The 13,017-nt window shown below is 40.9% G+C and overlaps 1 protein-coding gene across 1 annotated transcript in view; it reads left to right on the top strand.

Annotated features, from left to right (window-relative positions):
* LOC134443468 (receptor-type tyrosine-protein phosphatase S-like) overlaps positions 1 to 13,017 on the top strand; it is a 33,714-nt gene that overhangs the window by 4,737 nt on the left and 15,960 nt on the right. The window contains exons 2-4 of the mRNA XM_063193246.1: positions 1,362 to 1,513; positions 2,707 to 2,848; positions 3,867 to 4,053. Of these exons, the coding sequence (XP_063049316.1) occupies positions 1,362 to 1,513; positions 2,707 to 2,848; positions 3,867 to 4,053 (481 nt within the window). The remainder of the gene's footprint in view (positions 1 to 1,361; positions 1,514 to 2,706; positions 2,849 to 3,866; positions 4,054 to 13,017) is intronic.

The following is a 13,017-nucleotide window of genomic DNA, read 5'->3' on the forward strand; positions in this document are numbered from 1 at the left end:
TGGCGCGCATGTAGGCAGACATGAAAGACTCACTACTCCACGGGTAAATATCGGGAAAAATTAAGCACCACCAGCATGGACAGCTCCCCACGAGTCACTTATAATGGTTGGTCTTTTCCTGGGATTTGATTCATGTTGTTTGGGGGAAAATATTAAAAATAGCCTTTGTAATGTTAAGAATATTTCCAAAGAGCCAAGATGGGGCTTAAGATCAATATGGGCCAGGTTTGTCTCCGTGCGTACACACACACACACACACACACACACACACACACACACACACACACACACACACACACACACACACACACACACACACACACACACACACACACACACACACACACACACACACACACACACACACACACACACACACACACACACACACACACACACACACTCTCTCTCTCTCTCTCTCTCTCTCTCTCTCTCTCTCTCTCTCTCTCCTCTCTCTCTCTCTCTCTCTCTCTCTCTCTCTCTCTCTCTCTCTCTCTCTCTCTCTCTCTCTCTCTCTCTCTCTCTCTCTCTCTCTCTCTCTCTCTCTCTCTCTCTCTCTCTCTCTCTCTCTCTCTCGCCACAGACCCACGCAAGTGCAAGACAAGTTTTCACCTCCTCGTGAAGTGTTTAGACCTGGCCTATTTAATGTCGCTGTAAATTGGTGTAATGTAGCAGAAAGTGCGAGACATTCGTTGGACTCGTTGCACGCAACAAGTTGTGAAATTATTTCTTAACGGTTTTAACCGCATCATCCGCGACTCTCGAGCAGTTTGAGAACTGAGAAGAATGAGAGAGAGAGAGGGCAGTGACTATACCATGTCACTGAGACTATGTGTGTGTTGTGCCTAGTGAATCCAAGTGCAGAAAATACATATCCATATAGGCCTAGTTTATCCTACATAATGCACCATGTTATTACATTTCCATCAAAAAAAAAAGTTGCGGCCGCATTCCGTAATAAATTTCGCATTTTGTAATAATTTATTACAAGATGAGAAAAAAGTTATTACGAAATGCGTTCAAGAAATGTATTACGAAATGCGTAAATTATTACACAATGCGGCGATTGTCACCACATTATGTAATAATTTGTTACATTATTACATATTGCACCGTTATTACATAATGCGGCGTTACACTCATTGATATGCGGGATATACTACATAGCATACTAATAGTATAGTAATATAGTAATACACTATAATAAAGTATTGGTCATTTTTCCTGTCATCAGAATATCACTGACTTGGCGCAATGCTGTCACTGGTTCCCTGGCTGTCTAACATTTTTTGTTGTTGCTTGTGATTGACAACAGTTCTGGGTCTAAAAGGTTCCCCCTCGCCTCCTCTTTTGCCTTGCAGAGCCTCCAAGATTCATCCAGATTCCCAAAGACCAGATAGCCGTGTCAGGGGGAACTGTCTTATTTGTGTGTCAGGCCACAGGTGAACCTAGACCACAGGTTGAGTGGAGAAAAAAAGGAAAGACAATCGTTTCTCAACTAAATCGTTATGAAGTACGTCATGTACGTAATGTCATGGTAACACACACACACACACACACACACACACACACACACTATGCAGGTCTAAATTACTGACACTGTTATTTAGTAGGCCCTTAGAAAGGGTTGGGATTGGTATTGCAAAGACCGTGTCTGTGTTCATCTATCAGTCCACCGAGTTTTCTCTACAGGGCTTTAACACACACACACACACACACAACCAGTGGGACATTAATTACTTTTTTCTATCAGGCCTTTTTCTAAATGGGCCTAATTTTTAATAATATACTGTATTGCAACTGCCACAAATCATGTTGGTGTCCGTTCGGATGATTTTTAATTTGGCTGCAGAGGCATGGCTTCCATTGTTTATCAATTTCATAATTTGGCCGTCGAGCCAACCTGTTTTCATGTTGCAGATATTTTTTTTTGCTGCCGAGCCAACCTGTTTTCATCTTGGGGATATGTAAATATATATTTGATTATAAGGACTTTACATAACTGTATAGAAGTGTTGCGTTGCTGCTTGCATTGGGGGTTCTTGTATCTGACACTTTGCGCCTGTGTAACTGCATACAGCACCTGGAATTAATGTTTGAAACTGTGCCTTATTTAAAAACCTATGGACGTTTTGGGATGCGGATGCATGTGTGCGCATGTGTCGTGTGTCGTTTGCATTATCCATCGTACTTATGTCTGACGTGTCGCTTCTGTGTGCTCACTAGGCTAAGAAGTGATAAAGTTGCTTGCAATGTCCTAACGAGGCATGCTTTTTCAAAAGCTCTATTATTTTATATTCTACATCTTATAATATATCACCTTACAACCCCATATTTTGAGGCAGTCAGATTTTTTCTGGACCCACTTATATAGTTATATAGTTTCTGCCAGAGGTGTCAAAAATAACAGTAAAAAAGAAGCATATGTTCCTTCCAACACAAATAACTTATCTGAGTAACCAGTAGACCTGTCCAACCATCAGCTAAGTTAGGTTTTCAGTGTTTTTCAGTAATACCACAGTCTATCTCATTAGGTACAATGGAATAAATGGTGTAACAGCTATGCAATGCCATCATGTGCTAGTGTTGTAATAACACCACAAAAGTACTTTTACTTTTAGTTTTGACACCTCTGGTTTCTGCCTATGGCCATGCTCTGGACTTGTTGGTTTGTCCTCCTCACTGTAATCTGGACTTGTTGTTCAGGTCAGAAAGTTTGATGGGGGTGCAGGAGCTGTGTTGAGGATCCAGCCTATGAGAGCACCAGGGGATGAGGCCACCTACGAGTGTGTGGCCCGCAACACACAAGGAGAAGCATCGGTCACCTCTAAACTCACAATACTTAGTGGTCAGTGGTTATGATACCATATTATGATACCCTTAATCATAGAGAAATATGCAAACAAACAGCATTTTCACAATTGTGGAATTGTGTCAAATTATGACCCACCACTACATGTATCTGTCTGTCTGTCTGTCTGTCTGTGTATCTGCCCCCAGTGCTTTGCCTCTCCTGCAGGTGGTGCCAAGCACGTGTCATTGGGCTCGTTTTTAATGGAGCAGTGTTGCTTTTGCTATAACAGAGCTCATATACACTTTGCCATTTCAATTCATTCTGGTTAGAAGGTTCAGACAACCTATGATTAAAATATCTATATTTTTACATGAATCATCCAAATTTAGTTAGCAGCCAGTGCTCATACGCAACCAGAATGCATTGAAATGGCAAAGTGTGCATGCACGCAGCATAGCAAAAGCAGCACTTGCTTAGGGAGACTTTGGGGCACATTGAGGAGGAAAAAGTGTGTGTGTGGGGGGTGGCTTAGTTGAAGATGTAGGGCGCTAGTCTATTTTGTATTTCTAATGATAAGGGAGGCGTTGGCAGGCTTATAATAATGTCGAGAGGGCGCTGGCAGGCTTATGATGAAGGATAGACCGATATTTGCATATTTATTTTTAATACGCGAGTGGTTTTGGCCGATACGCAATATTTATTATTTTATGTAATTCGGGTTTTTTAAAAAGCACCAAGACACTTTATTTTTAGAGTGGGTGTTTAAATGTTACAAGTTCTACGTCAATTTGATAATGTTAAAGGAATGTGAATTTTTAACTTGAGACCTGGAATATTTGTCATTTTTTCACCTTTTCTTTAACTCATATCGGCCCCAAATATTGGGCATTGGAAATCGGCTATCGGCCAAGGGTGATGGAAAAAAAAAATCGGTATCGCATCGGCCATTAAAAAAACTGTATCGGTCGACCCCTACTTGATGAGGCCAAGGATGAATTTGTTAAAAAAAGATTGAAAACCACAGCATCAACATTTTATACTCACTTGAAACACAGCTCTTTCTCTGTCTCAGAGGACAAGCTTCCCCACGGCTTCCCCACCATAGATATGGGTCCTCAGCTGAAGGTGGTGGAGCGCTCACGTACAGCCACCATGCTGTGTGCCGCCAGTGGCGAGCCAGAGCCTGTCATCACCTGGTTTAAGGACTTCCTGCCAGTCGATCCCAGTGCCAGTGGCGGACGCATCAAAATGCTGAAATCAAGTGAGTATTGCTTACTGACATCTAACGTTTAAATGAATGCATTTGGAAACCACATTGATCTGACCTGAGTCTCGCCAGTTGGTATGTTTCGCTGGCCTTGGGTGTAGTTTGTTATGCTTGCACCAGAGGTGATTTTCTTAAGACTTCAAGGGACGCTGAGAGTCCCTTGTCCTGCCCTTAAAAATAATAATAATAATAAAAAATATATCCTAACACGTGCTGCCGACGTGTTAACATTAACTGTATATGTGTTCAAACGACGTGAAAACGAGAGGTTCATTCATAATCAGTCGCTATCCTACTTTAGGTCTGGTCAGTGTGGGCTACCGCTTTCTGGTCAATGCATTTCCTCATAGACGCTTGAAGTCTCTGGGACTGCATGCCATGGAGCATAGACATAGATTAACCTAGACTAGCAATGGGAATCGATTTTTCGGATTTCTCAGCAGTCAGACCAAAGCAGACCGCCATCTTGGTGAAGACTCCCGTAACCACAAACTTTTACGTAATGACGTCATCAGTCCATAAGCAAAGTTCTTCCTGTATGTGAAATGAACTTCTAAAAGTGTCAAAAATAATGTGATGCTTCGTTTGCCGTATGTGTTGTGTATCTATAATAATATATAACACATCATATAATACAACACAATACAACACAGCATAATGTTGTACAATGCCATTACACGCGAAGACGAGGGTCTGAATATCTTTCTGTCTGGGCTCGTGATGTTGCTAGGTTACCATCAGCGTCTTCTGGGAAGCTTGCACAGTCTGCTTTACTGAACGTACGGGTTATATACACATCTATGTACATAGTTGTCAATAACTCCGAGTAAATTATACCAAATAAGTTGCATACACACAACACAAGCATGACCAATTCAGTATCACAAAATATCATCAAACCGTAACCTGCATTGCTGCAACGAATAGAGTCTCGGCAGGGTTGCCAGATGAGATGATGATCGTGTGCCCTTTTCTACCCGAAGACCGCCTTCCTAAACCTAAACGGCCCGATTTGGCGGGAAACCGTCCTCTTCTGGGTCTATTCTAAAACGTTTGGTGGTAGTGAGGGTGATTCCATTCCTGGAGTGACAATATAGATGTTACGATTTGTCAAAATCTTACAGAAAATTATTGAAACACACTTTGATAACGTTGTAGTCATAGTTTGAAATCGTATGCATTCCTATGGCTCACAGCTCTGACAGTCTTCACTAGGAGGAGCTATGTCTGTGGGAGGGGTGGTACGGTTCACAAAATTCACGGTTCGGTTCATATCGCGGTGTCAAGGTCACGGTTTTCGGTTCTCTACGGTTCTTTTTTTTAGTTCATGATAAATGGTGCACTGGCTAATAGAATCGGACTTATCACTAAATATCCTACATATGGTTTGTATAGGCTTATAATGTGAAAATGGTGTGATTTTAATTGTGTCATCCTCTGATTTGGTCTTATACGCTAATGTTTTAATCAGAGAGACTGGATAAGATACTCCTAGAGTCTCTGTTTTATATATTTTTTTGGGCAGTACATGAATTGCGGTTTGCGATGGATTGCACGGTTCGGTTCAGTATGTGTGTGAATTGGTTTTCGGTGCGGTTTGTGCCATCCCTAGTCTGTGGGAGGAGTCGATGGGGCGCGAAAATCGCAAAGATGTCTGCGCCCGGTCAATCCGGAATTCTGCTAGTGCCTTGAACCGCCCATTGCCTGTCTAGGTTAATCTATGTCTATGGCATGGAGCATATTTTCCCTCTCCGCTAAACTCAAAAGGCATTGGATGAAAATGCCGAAATTATGTCCCACCCAGACGCTTAGCTTCCCTCGGAGTGAATGAGCCTCGGCTGGACTGGACGCTGAGCGGCACGCATGGTGATTAGAGAAATATGAATATGCATATGATTGACAGGAGAGTTGACGAATGCTAACCACCACTAGCACTGTACTTCCACGAGCCATCATCATCATGACAAGGGCTTCAGTTGAGTGAGTTTCACATCAAGTTATTGAGATGCTATTTATTTTATGAAGTGTCAACAATTGGATTTAATCATAACGACCGGATCTCCACACGGACGTTTCCTTATGATCGAAATTAAGGTAGGCTAACTTTGCTTCAGTAAACTGATGTAGGCTACCGTTTCAGAAAATGAATCAGTTTGATGTGGACCCATCTACTGTCTAAGACCGTAAAAAGTGCTCTGTTGTTTACCTGCAGTGCTACCACCAATCTGAACAAACTGGTAGACCAATGCATTACATTCAGAAATTTTCAATTTGTCTGTCTGTGTTATCTGAGATAGTTTTGCTTGTGCATTTTACTTTTGCTAGGCTTATAGAGCTCTACTAGCTTCTTCTTGTTAGAGAAATTCCTGCCATGGACAGAGTAGCTCACTAGGGCTAGTGACGGTGGGGACCAGCAGGATCATTTTTATGTTGAAACGAAAATAATTTCCAATGTTTTACAAACTCATGATTACATACACTGTAAAGGTTTCATGAATTATCTTGACTTAGCACGTTGAGACGGGCTGTGCGTACTATTTAGTCATGATGGATGGGTGACAAACATCCTTCCAAGTTTGTCTGTCTGTCTGCCCTGCCCCGTTCCTTGTGCTTGAAGATGTGGTCGGAATTGCACAAACCACTCACTCATTGGCGAACAAATTCACAAAGATGACTGACAAGTACTGCTTTCTTGCCAATTGTTTACATTTATCCTACTGACAGTTTTTGGTCCGCTGCTGGTACTGGCTGTGGCTGTGATGCCCTGCAGCTTCTATTCAGCATGTTGTGCTTGGAAATTCACTGCATATCGCTCTAGTGCGGATGATGTGGGATAGTTGACGGTTCTTTGGACGAAGCGACATCTGTATGATGTGCCATAACCGTGGCGTGCATGTGTTTTGTCTACTCTAGCCTTCTCTACCGGCACACCACAAGTGGTTGGCAGCATCCTAGTTCTATCATGGCCACGTAACTTTTGTGTCTGAAATGATCATCCCAGTGCACCCAGTGGGGTATTCTATTGTTGAGTGCATACCGGTAATTATGTGAACTGTTGCTGTAAGCGGTATCCAATTACAACGCAAACATTTGGATCTTATATTATAGATTAAAGGGACACTGTGGGGAATGGTCAAAAAAGGTACTGCAACTATGCTGATAATTGAAACTGGGCTGACTATTGCCAAATTTGATCTTAACATGAAAGTTTACTAAGTAATAAACAACTATTTTCTACTATGGTCCAAGTAGAGTCATTTTTGCAGCTAAAAAATGACTATTTTTGGAAATTCAAAATGGAGGACCATGGAGAAGATCCCCCTTTTCATGTATGAAAAATGCAATTTTTCTAGTCATGTTTGCAAGCCAGAACCTTATTCCCAAGGAAAATATTGTCTACAACGGATGATGGAAAAGAATAAAAAAATGTGGCCAGATAGAAGGCAGGGAAGGGTGATCGATGATCTTCTCTGCTCCTTATGATCATGATCTTACTCTTACCAGCATTATATTTAATATCACACTCACCTCCATACTGTGAAACCAGCAGTACAGGGACTAAGGATGACCAAGTCATCTACATACATGATGTGATTGATTATTGTCTTCAAGTTTGTCAGAGGTTGCGCTCAACTCTGGGAAAAAATGAATGACTTTGGGTGCGCGATAAAAGGTATCAACTTAAAGAAGAAAAATCCGCACTGATGATGGCTTAAGAGCCGAAACGCGTCTGCTTGTGGACATGGTGGTAATTTATAAAATAATGAGACGTAGCTTGTGAATGTGATTGATTATTGTGTCACCAACCCTAACGCCAGTTCCACACATATTTAGGGACAGTGACAACTCATTCATATACACATTAAAAAAGAAAAGGAGATAAGATAAAATTCTACCAAATGCTCCCTTGACCTCATGTTACTTCTCATTGAGGAAGCAAAGAAGCAAAGATGTGAATCTCAAAAGGAAATGGAAGAACTTAAAGCAGAAATGTCTACAAAATATAAAGATAAGGAGCCCACCTTTGAAAAAGATGTAAAAGGATTGGATAAACTCCAGAAAGAAATTAAGCAAGAAAAACTTGAGAAATTTAAGAGAGACCAACAAGACTACAAAGAAGAGAGAGTATACACATGGCCGAAGCACATTGCCACAAAGGAGAAGAACAGTATCTTTCCGACTACCAAGTAGTGATGATGAACACTCAGATCACCGTCCTTCCACTGCTTTTTTAGACAAAAGACACAAGAAAGACAACAAGAAGCACCAAAAGCAAAGCGCAAGACCAGACGGTGAAGACGGCGATCGAAGAGAGCGGTACACAAGGAGTACACAAGGAGCAAAGGAGCAAGAAGAAGTGAGCAAGAAGAAGTGATTAACATCTCTAATGTCCCACTCTCAGCCAACCACATTTCAGTTCTATGGAAAGGCCTTACTTTTGACCCTACAAATCCAACTAAAGAATTTCAAACAAAGATTGACTTATTCAATTTCCATCGTAACCTCCAGCTGAAAGTATGGTATCATTCTAACACTAACCAAGTGGCTTCTCAGATCTTTACACAAGGCAATACACCATTCAAGCCAAAGTCAACTTTCATGCCAAACACAAGTAATCCAACATTGGGCACCTTTTTTTTTTAAAAAAAAGTGACACATGACGTTGACAAACTTTTCACAACAAAAAGAAGAAAGAATGGACATAACTTGACAAAAGAAGATACAGAAGCATTGAACTGGCTGTCCAAAAACGATGATATCAGAGTCAAACGTGCCGATAAGGGAAGAGCCGTGGTGGTATGGGGCAGAGAACAATACATCACAGAGGCAAAGAGACAACTAGACAACAGTGAGCACTATCTACCTCTACCATCTAACCCCATTGATCAGATTAAAAGAGGACTTGGAGAAATTCTATTACAAGCCAAGACTGAAGACTGGATTACACAAAAAGAACATGACTTTCTACTGTCCAACAGCCCAAGAATTCCATGTTTCTATATGCTTCCAAAAATACACAAGGACTTGAGTAATCCACCAGGAAGGCCAATAATCAGTGGCAATGAATCAGTAACAGAGCCAGCATCCAAATATGTTGACTTTTACATTAAATCACATGTGTTAGATCTTCCCTCCTTTATACAGGACAGTACTTCTGTGTTAAATAAGATCAAGGAGATTGCCAACATCGGATCATCACTCTTAGTCACAATGGATGTTGAGTCATTATACACCAACATTGACCACAAAGACGGACTAAATGCTCTTTCCCACTACCTAGAGTACAGACCAGCGGACCTGCTGCCCCCTGCTGCTTTTACAACTTGCAGAATGGACTTTAAATAACAATGTGTTTCTTTTTCAGAACCAGTTTTACAAGCAGATTAAAGGTACAGCCATGGGTGCCTGCTTCGCACCAAACTACTCAAACTTATTTATGGGTTTGTGGGAAGAGACTTTTGTTTACTCTAACCTGAATACATTTGCTGAGAAGATTAAATATTACGGAAGGGTCATTCCATGTCAATTCACACGCCTTCCCCACATGACCCTCTCCGATTTAGCCGATATCTCACATACAGGTACCTTTTCATGTCAATTGAAAGAATACCAAATATTAGCACTCTGCGTCCAACGGTTGCAGAGATGAAGCCCTCCAACGGCTTTTGGACAAAATGACCTTACTAAAGTCCATGGGCCGGAGCAGAAGTTGGTATCACCTGGGGTGGCAAAGTCTATCAATGTTTTTTGTAATCCTCCATGCCTGAGGGACATTATTTGGTATGATAGCCCTCTGGAAGTGGTAGCTTTCTTATATTTTTACTCACTTTTATAATGACAACCAGTGCATTTCGCAATACATGCCTATATATGGATGTAGGCGTATGCAAGTGTCTGTGATGATGGGATATATTTTTATTGATGTTATATCACATGTGATTTGATGGATAATGCACTTTCCTATGAATTATATAGGTCAAAATATATCCGTCATACACTTTTTCAGCAATATAATGCAAGGTTAGATTGATGCAGAAGCCTGTAGGAGGGTGGGTCAAATCCTAAGACTTGCTATATCATGTCTGTAGAGTGTGGGCTTTCAGAAAATATATGGGTTTGCTAGTTTAATATAAATTATACACCTATTTAGGCCAAAAACCCATAACTGTCTAATGGATTTCAATGGAAATCAATGCATTTCAATGTTATCCCAAACACATTACATACTGTAACTATGGTATAGAGGAATGTAGGAAGTTGGGAGATGTCACAATGCACATTATATCACACCTGGAGTGTGTAGACCTCGGAAAATAAATGGATTGGATAGCTTAATAGAAATTACACAGTTATTTTATACCCACACCTCATGGCCGTCCATTAAAAATCAATGCATTTCAAAGTACAATGTACTTTACAGAACTTATGTACGGATAGAGGACGTTGGGAGACCCCAGGGGGGTTGCAACTTTTGCTATATCATATCTGGAGAGTGTGTGCTTTCAGAAAATACATGGATTTGATCGCTGAATATAAGGTATGTTGCTATTTTAGGCCTAGAACTCATAATTGTCCAATGGATTTGAATGAAAACCAATGCATTGCAATGTAATGCAAAGTATATTACAGAAATGTGTTGTAGAGGAATGTAGGAAATTGGGAGTTGTCCCAATGCATATTATATCACATCTAGAGTATGTAGACCTTTAGAAAGTATATGGACTAGATCAATGATTCTCGAACTTTAGGCCTGGGCCCACTGGTTGGCCCTTACTGTATTCCAAGTGGGACTTGAAATCATTTTCTAAAAATCAAAATCACATTTGTTTGTAGTGTATGTTTTGTTTTATTTTTTCAGTCAGTGATGAGCCCTGAAGAAGTATGAACATTTCAAGGGGACCCCGAGTTGGAATAGGTTGGGCACCCCTGGATTAGACAGTTTGATACACATTACAGAGTTATTTAGACCCAAACCTCATAGCCGTCCATTGAAAATCAAAGCATTTCTAGGTAATGCAAAGTGCATTACAGAACTAAGGTATTGCTCAATGTAAGATGACAGATCTCTCAATGCACATTATGTAGACCTTTGGAAAACAAATGGGCTTGATATGCAGTACAGTTATTTTAGACTCAAAACTCATCTAGCCATTGAAAATCAAATCAAACTAGGCTATATTACAGAATGAAGGTAGGTCTAAAGTGTAACGGAGAAAACTGGAAGATGCGATTGCAATTGCACACACATCAGTTTCAAGAACAGTACATGGAGATCCTGCATAACAGTATTTTCATTTTGTCTGGAACTAAACTAGACCATTACTTTTTCTGAAAATGTGTCTTTTTTAAACATACCGTACAATCTGACTTGCTGGGTATGTTGGGTGTTGGTTGGGTGCTCTAGTGTCAAAGACACATAAGACTAGGTACATCATGATACAGACAGAAATGGCATCAGGTGAGTCCTGTTTAATTTCATATGTGTTGTGACTGAGATGTTGGAGAATGAGTAAGTACATGATGAACAATAACTATACTACAGACTTGTGAGAACACCAACCAGCGGGAATATAACTCCACAAACATGCTGGAGGGAAGAAGGAATCTCACAGGGATTTGATGATTCATCAAGGAAGAAAAGATATTCAAGGGAAACTAGTGCCTTGCATTGATTGTTGCCTCTGAGTCTAATAGAGTGAAGCACACAAAGTGAATTGAAATCATTGACTGCATGTGAAGTGTGTAGTGTGAAGTGGGGCGTAGAGCAGGTGGGGTGCTGATCTCTAAGGAAAAGGATACAAATGAACATCTGCCAGTTCAACACAATTTCCTCACTTACTATTTTGGAAATTAATCTCCTTTTCAGTGTTATTTCACAAAGGATGACCAATCATGCACATTGATACTGTTCAAAGGGGCGGCATGTCTGGATTTAGTGTCAGGTCATGCTGTGTGTTACCCAAACAGCAAAGCTGGAAAAAAGAACCTCCATGTAATCTTCCTGGATCTTGCTGATGTCTTTGGCGCCATGCCCCATGAGCTCAGTGATGTGCCCCCATTTAAGAAAGTCCCCATTTGAACAGTAACTGGAAAGAGGACTTTCAGCTTACATCAAGATGTGGCTTGAAGTTTCAAGATGCCCATTACCAATCTCACAACTTGCAGTGCAACAAGGCATGACTACAGATGACACTAAATTCAGACATACTGTATCGTGAGTCCAGAGATCAGTGGTAAGGGAAAAGGCATCACTTGTGGTTACTTGGTGCAAGTGGAGACCTGCAATGGGAATGAGGCATCAGCTCCCAAGAAGGCTGGAGATATTGGTGTATCCTTCAGTTTCCTATTCATACAGCCATTTCCTTTGGAGATTGCCTCCACATGCCCTCAGACAACCAGCTTATTATTTATTACATTGTACCATGGAAAGGTACATCGCAGCCGGGAAATTGAAGTCTGCATTGAAGAGGTTAGATGCAGAAGGTTTGTGGCAATATACATCACCAAAACGTCTCACAGCCACCAAAAGCACAGGTATGATCACCCTGTCACTTCCCAGTAAGGGTTTACAGTATGAAGTTCAAAGACACCCTCAAAAGCCAGAGGAACTGAGCCAGAGGCCCTTAGTGTCATGTGTTCTAAAATCAACTCATTACTCAGAAATTGAAACTGTTCATGAAACTTACCCCTATCATTCTCCAAGTTGTTGCACCAGCAACCAGCAATCAGCAATCACCAGTGATGCTGATTGGATGGGGGGAAAGCCACAGGACCCAACAAATGGCAAACAGCTCCTAAATTTAACTTCATCATTTATTTTTCACCATGTTTTCTGTACAGCTATAGCGCAAACACTGAATCTCTTCATGACTGGGTTTTCGGAAGACTAGATATAATAGCCCAACCTGGCTGATTATGATAATAGTGATGGTTATAGTAATAGTGGTAATAGTGA

Source organism: Engraulis encrasicolus, chromosome 2 (genome assembly GCF_034702125.1).
Source record: "Engraulis encrasicolus isolate BLACKSEA-1 chromosome 2, IST_EnEncr_1.0, whole genome shotgun sequence".
NCBI lineage: Eukaryota > Metazoa > Chordata > Actinopteri > Clupeiformes > Engraulidae > Engraulis > Engraulis encrasicolus.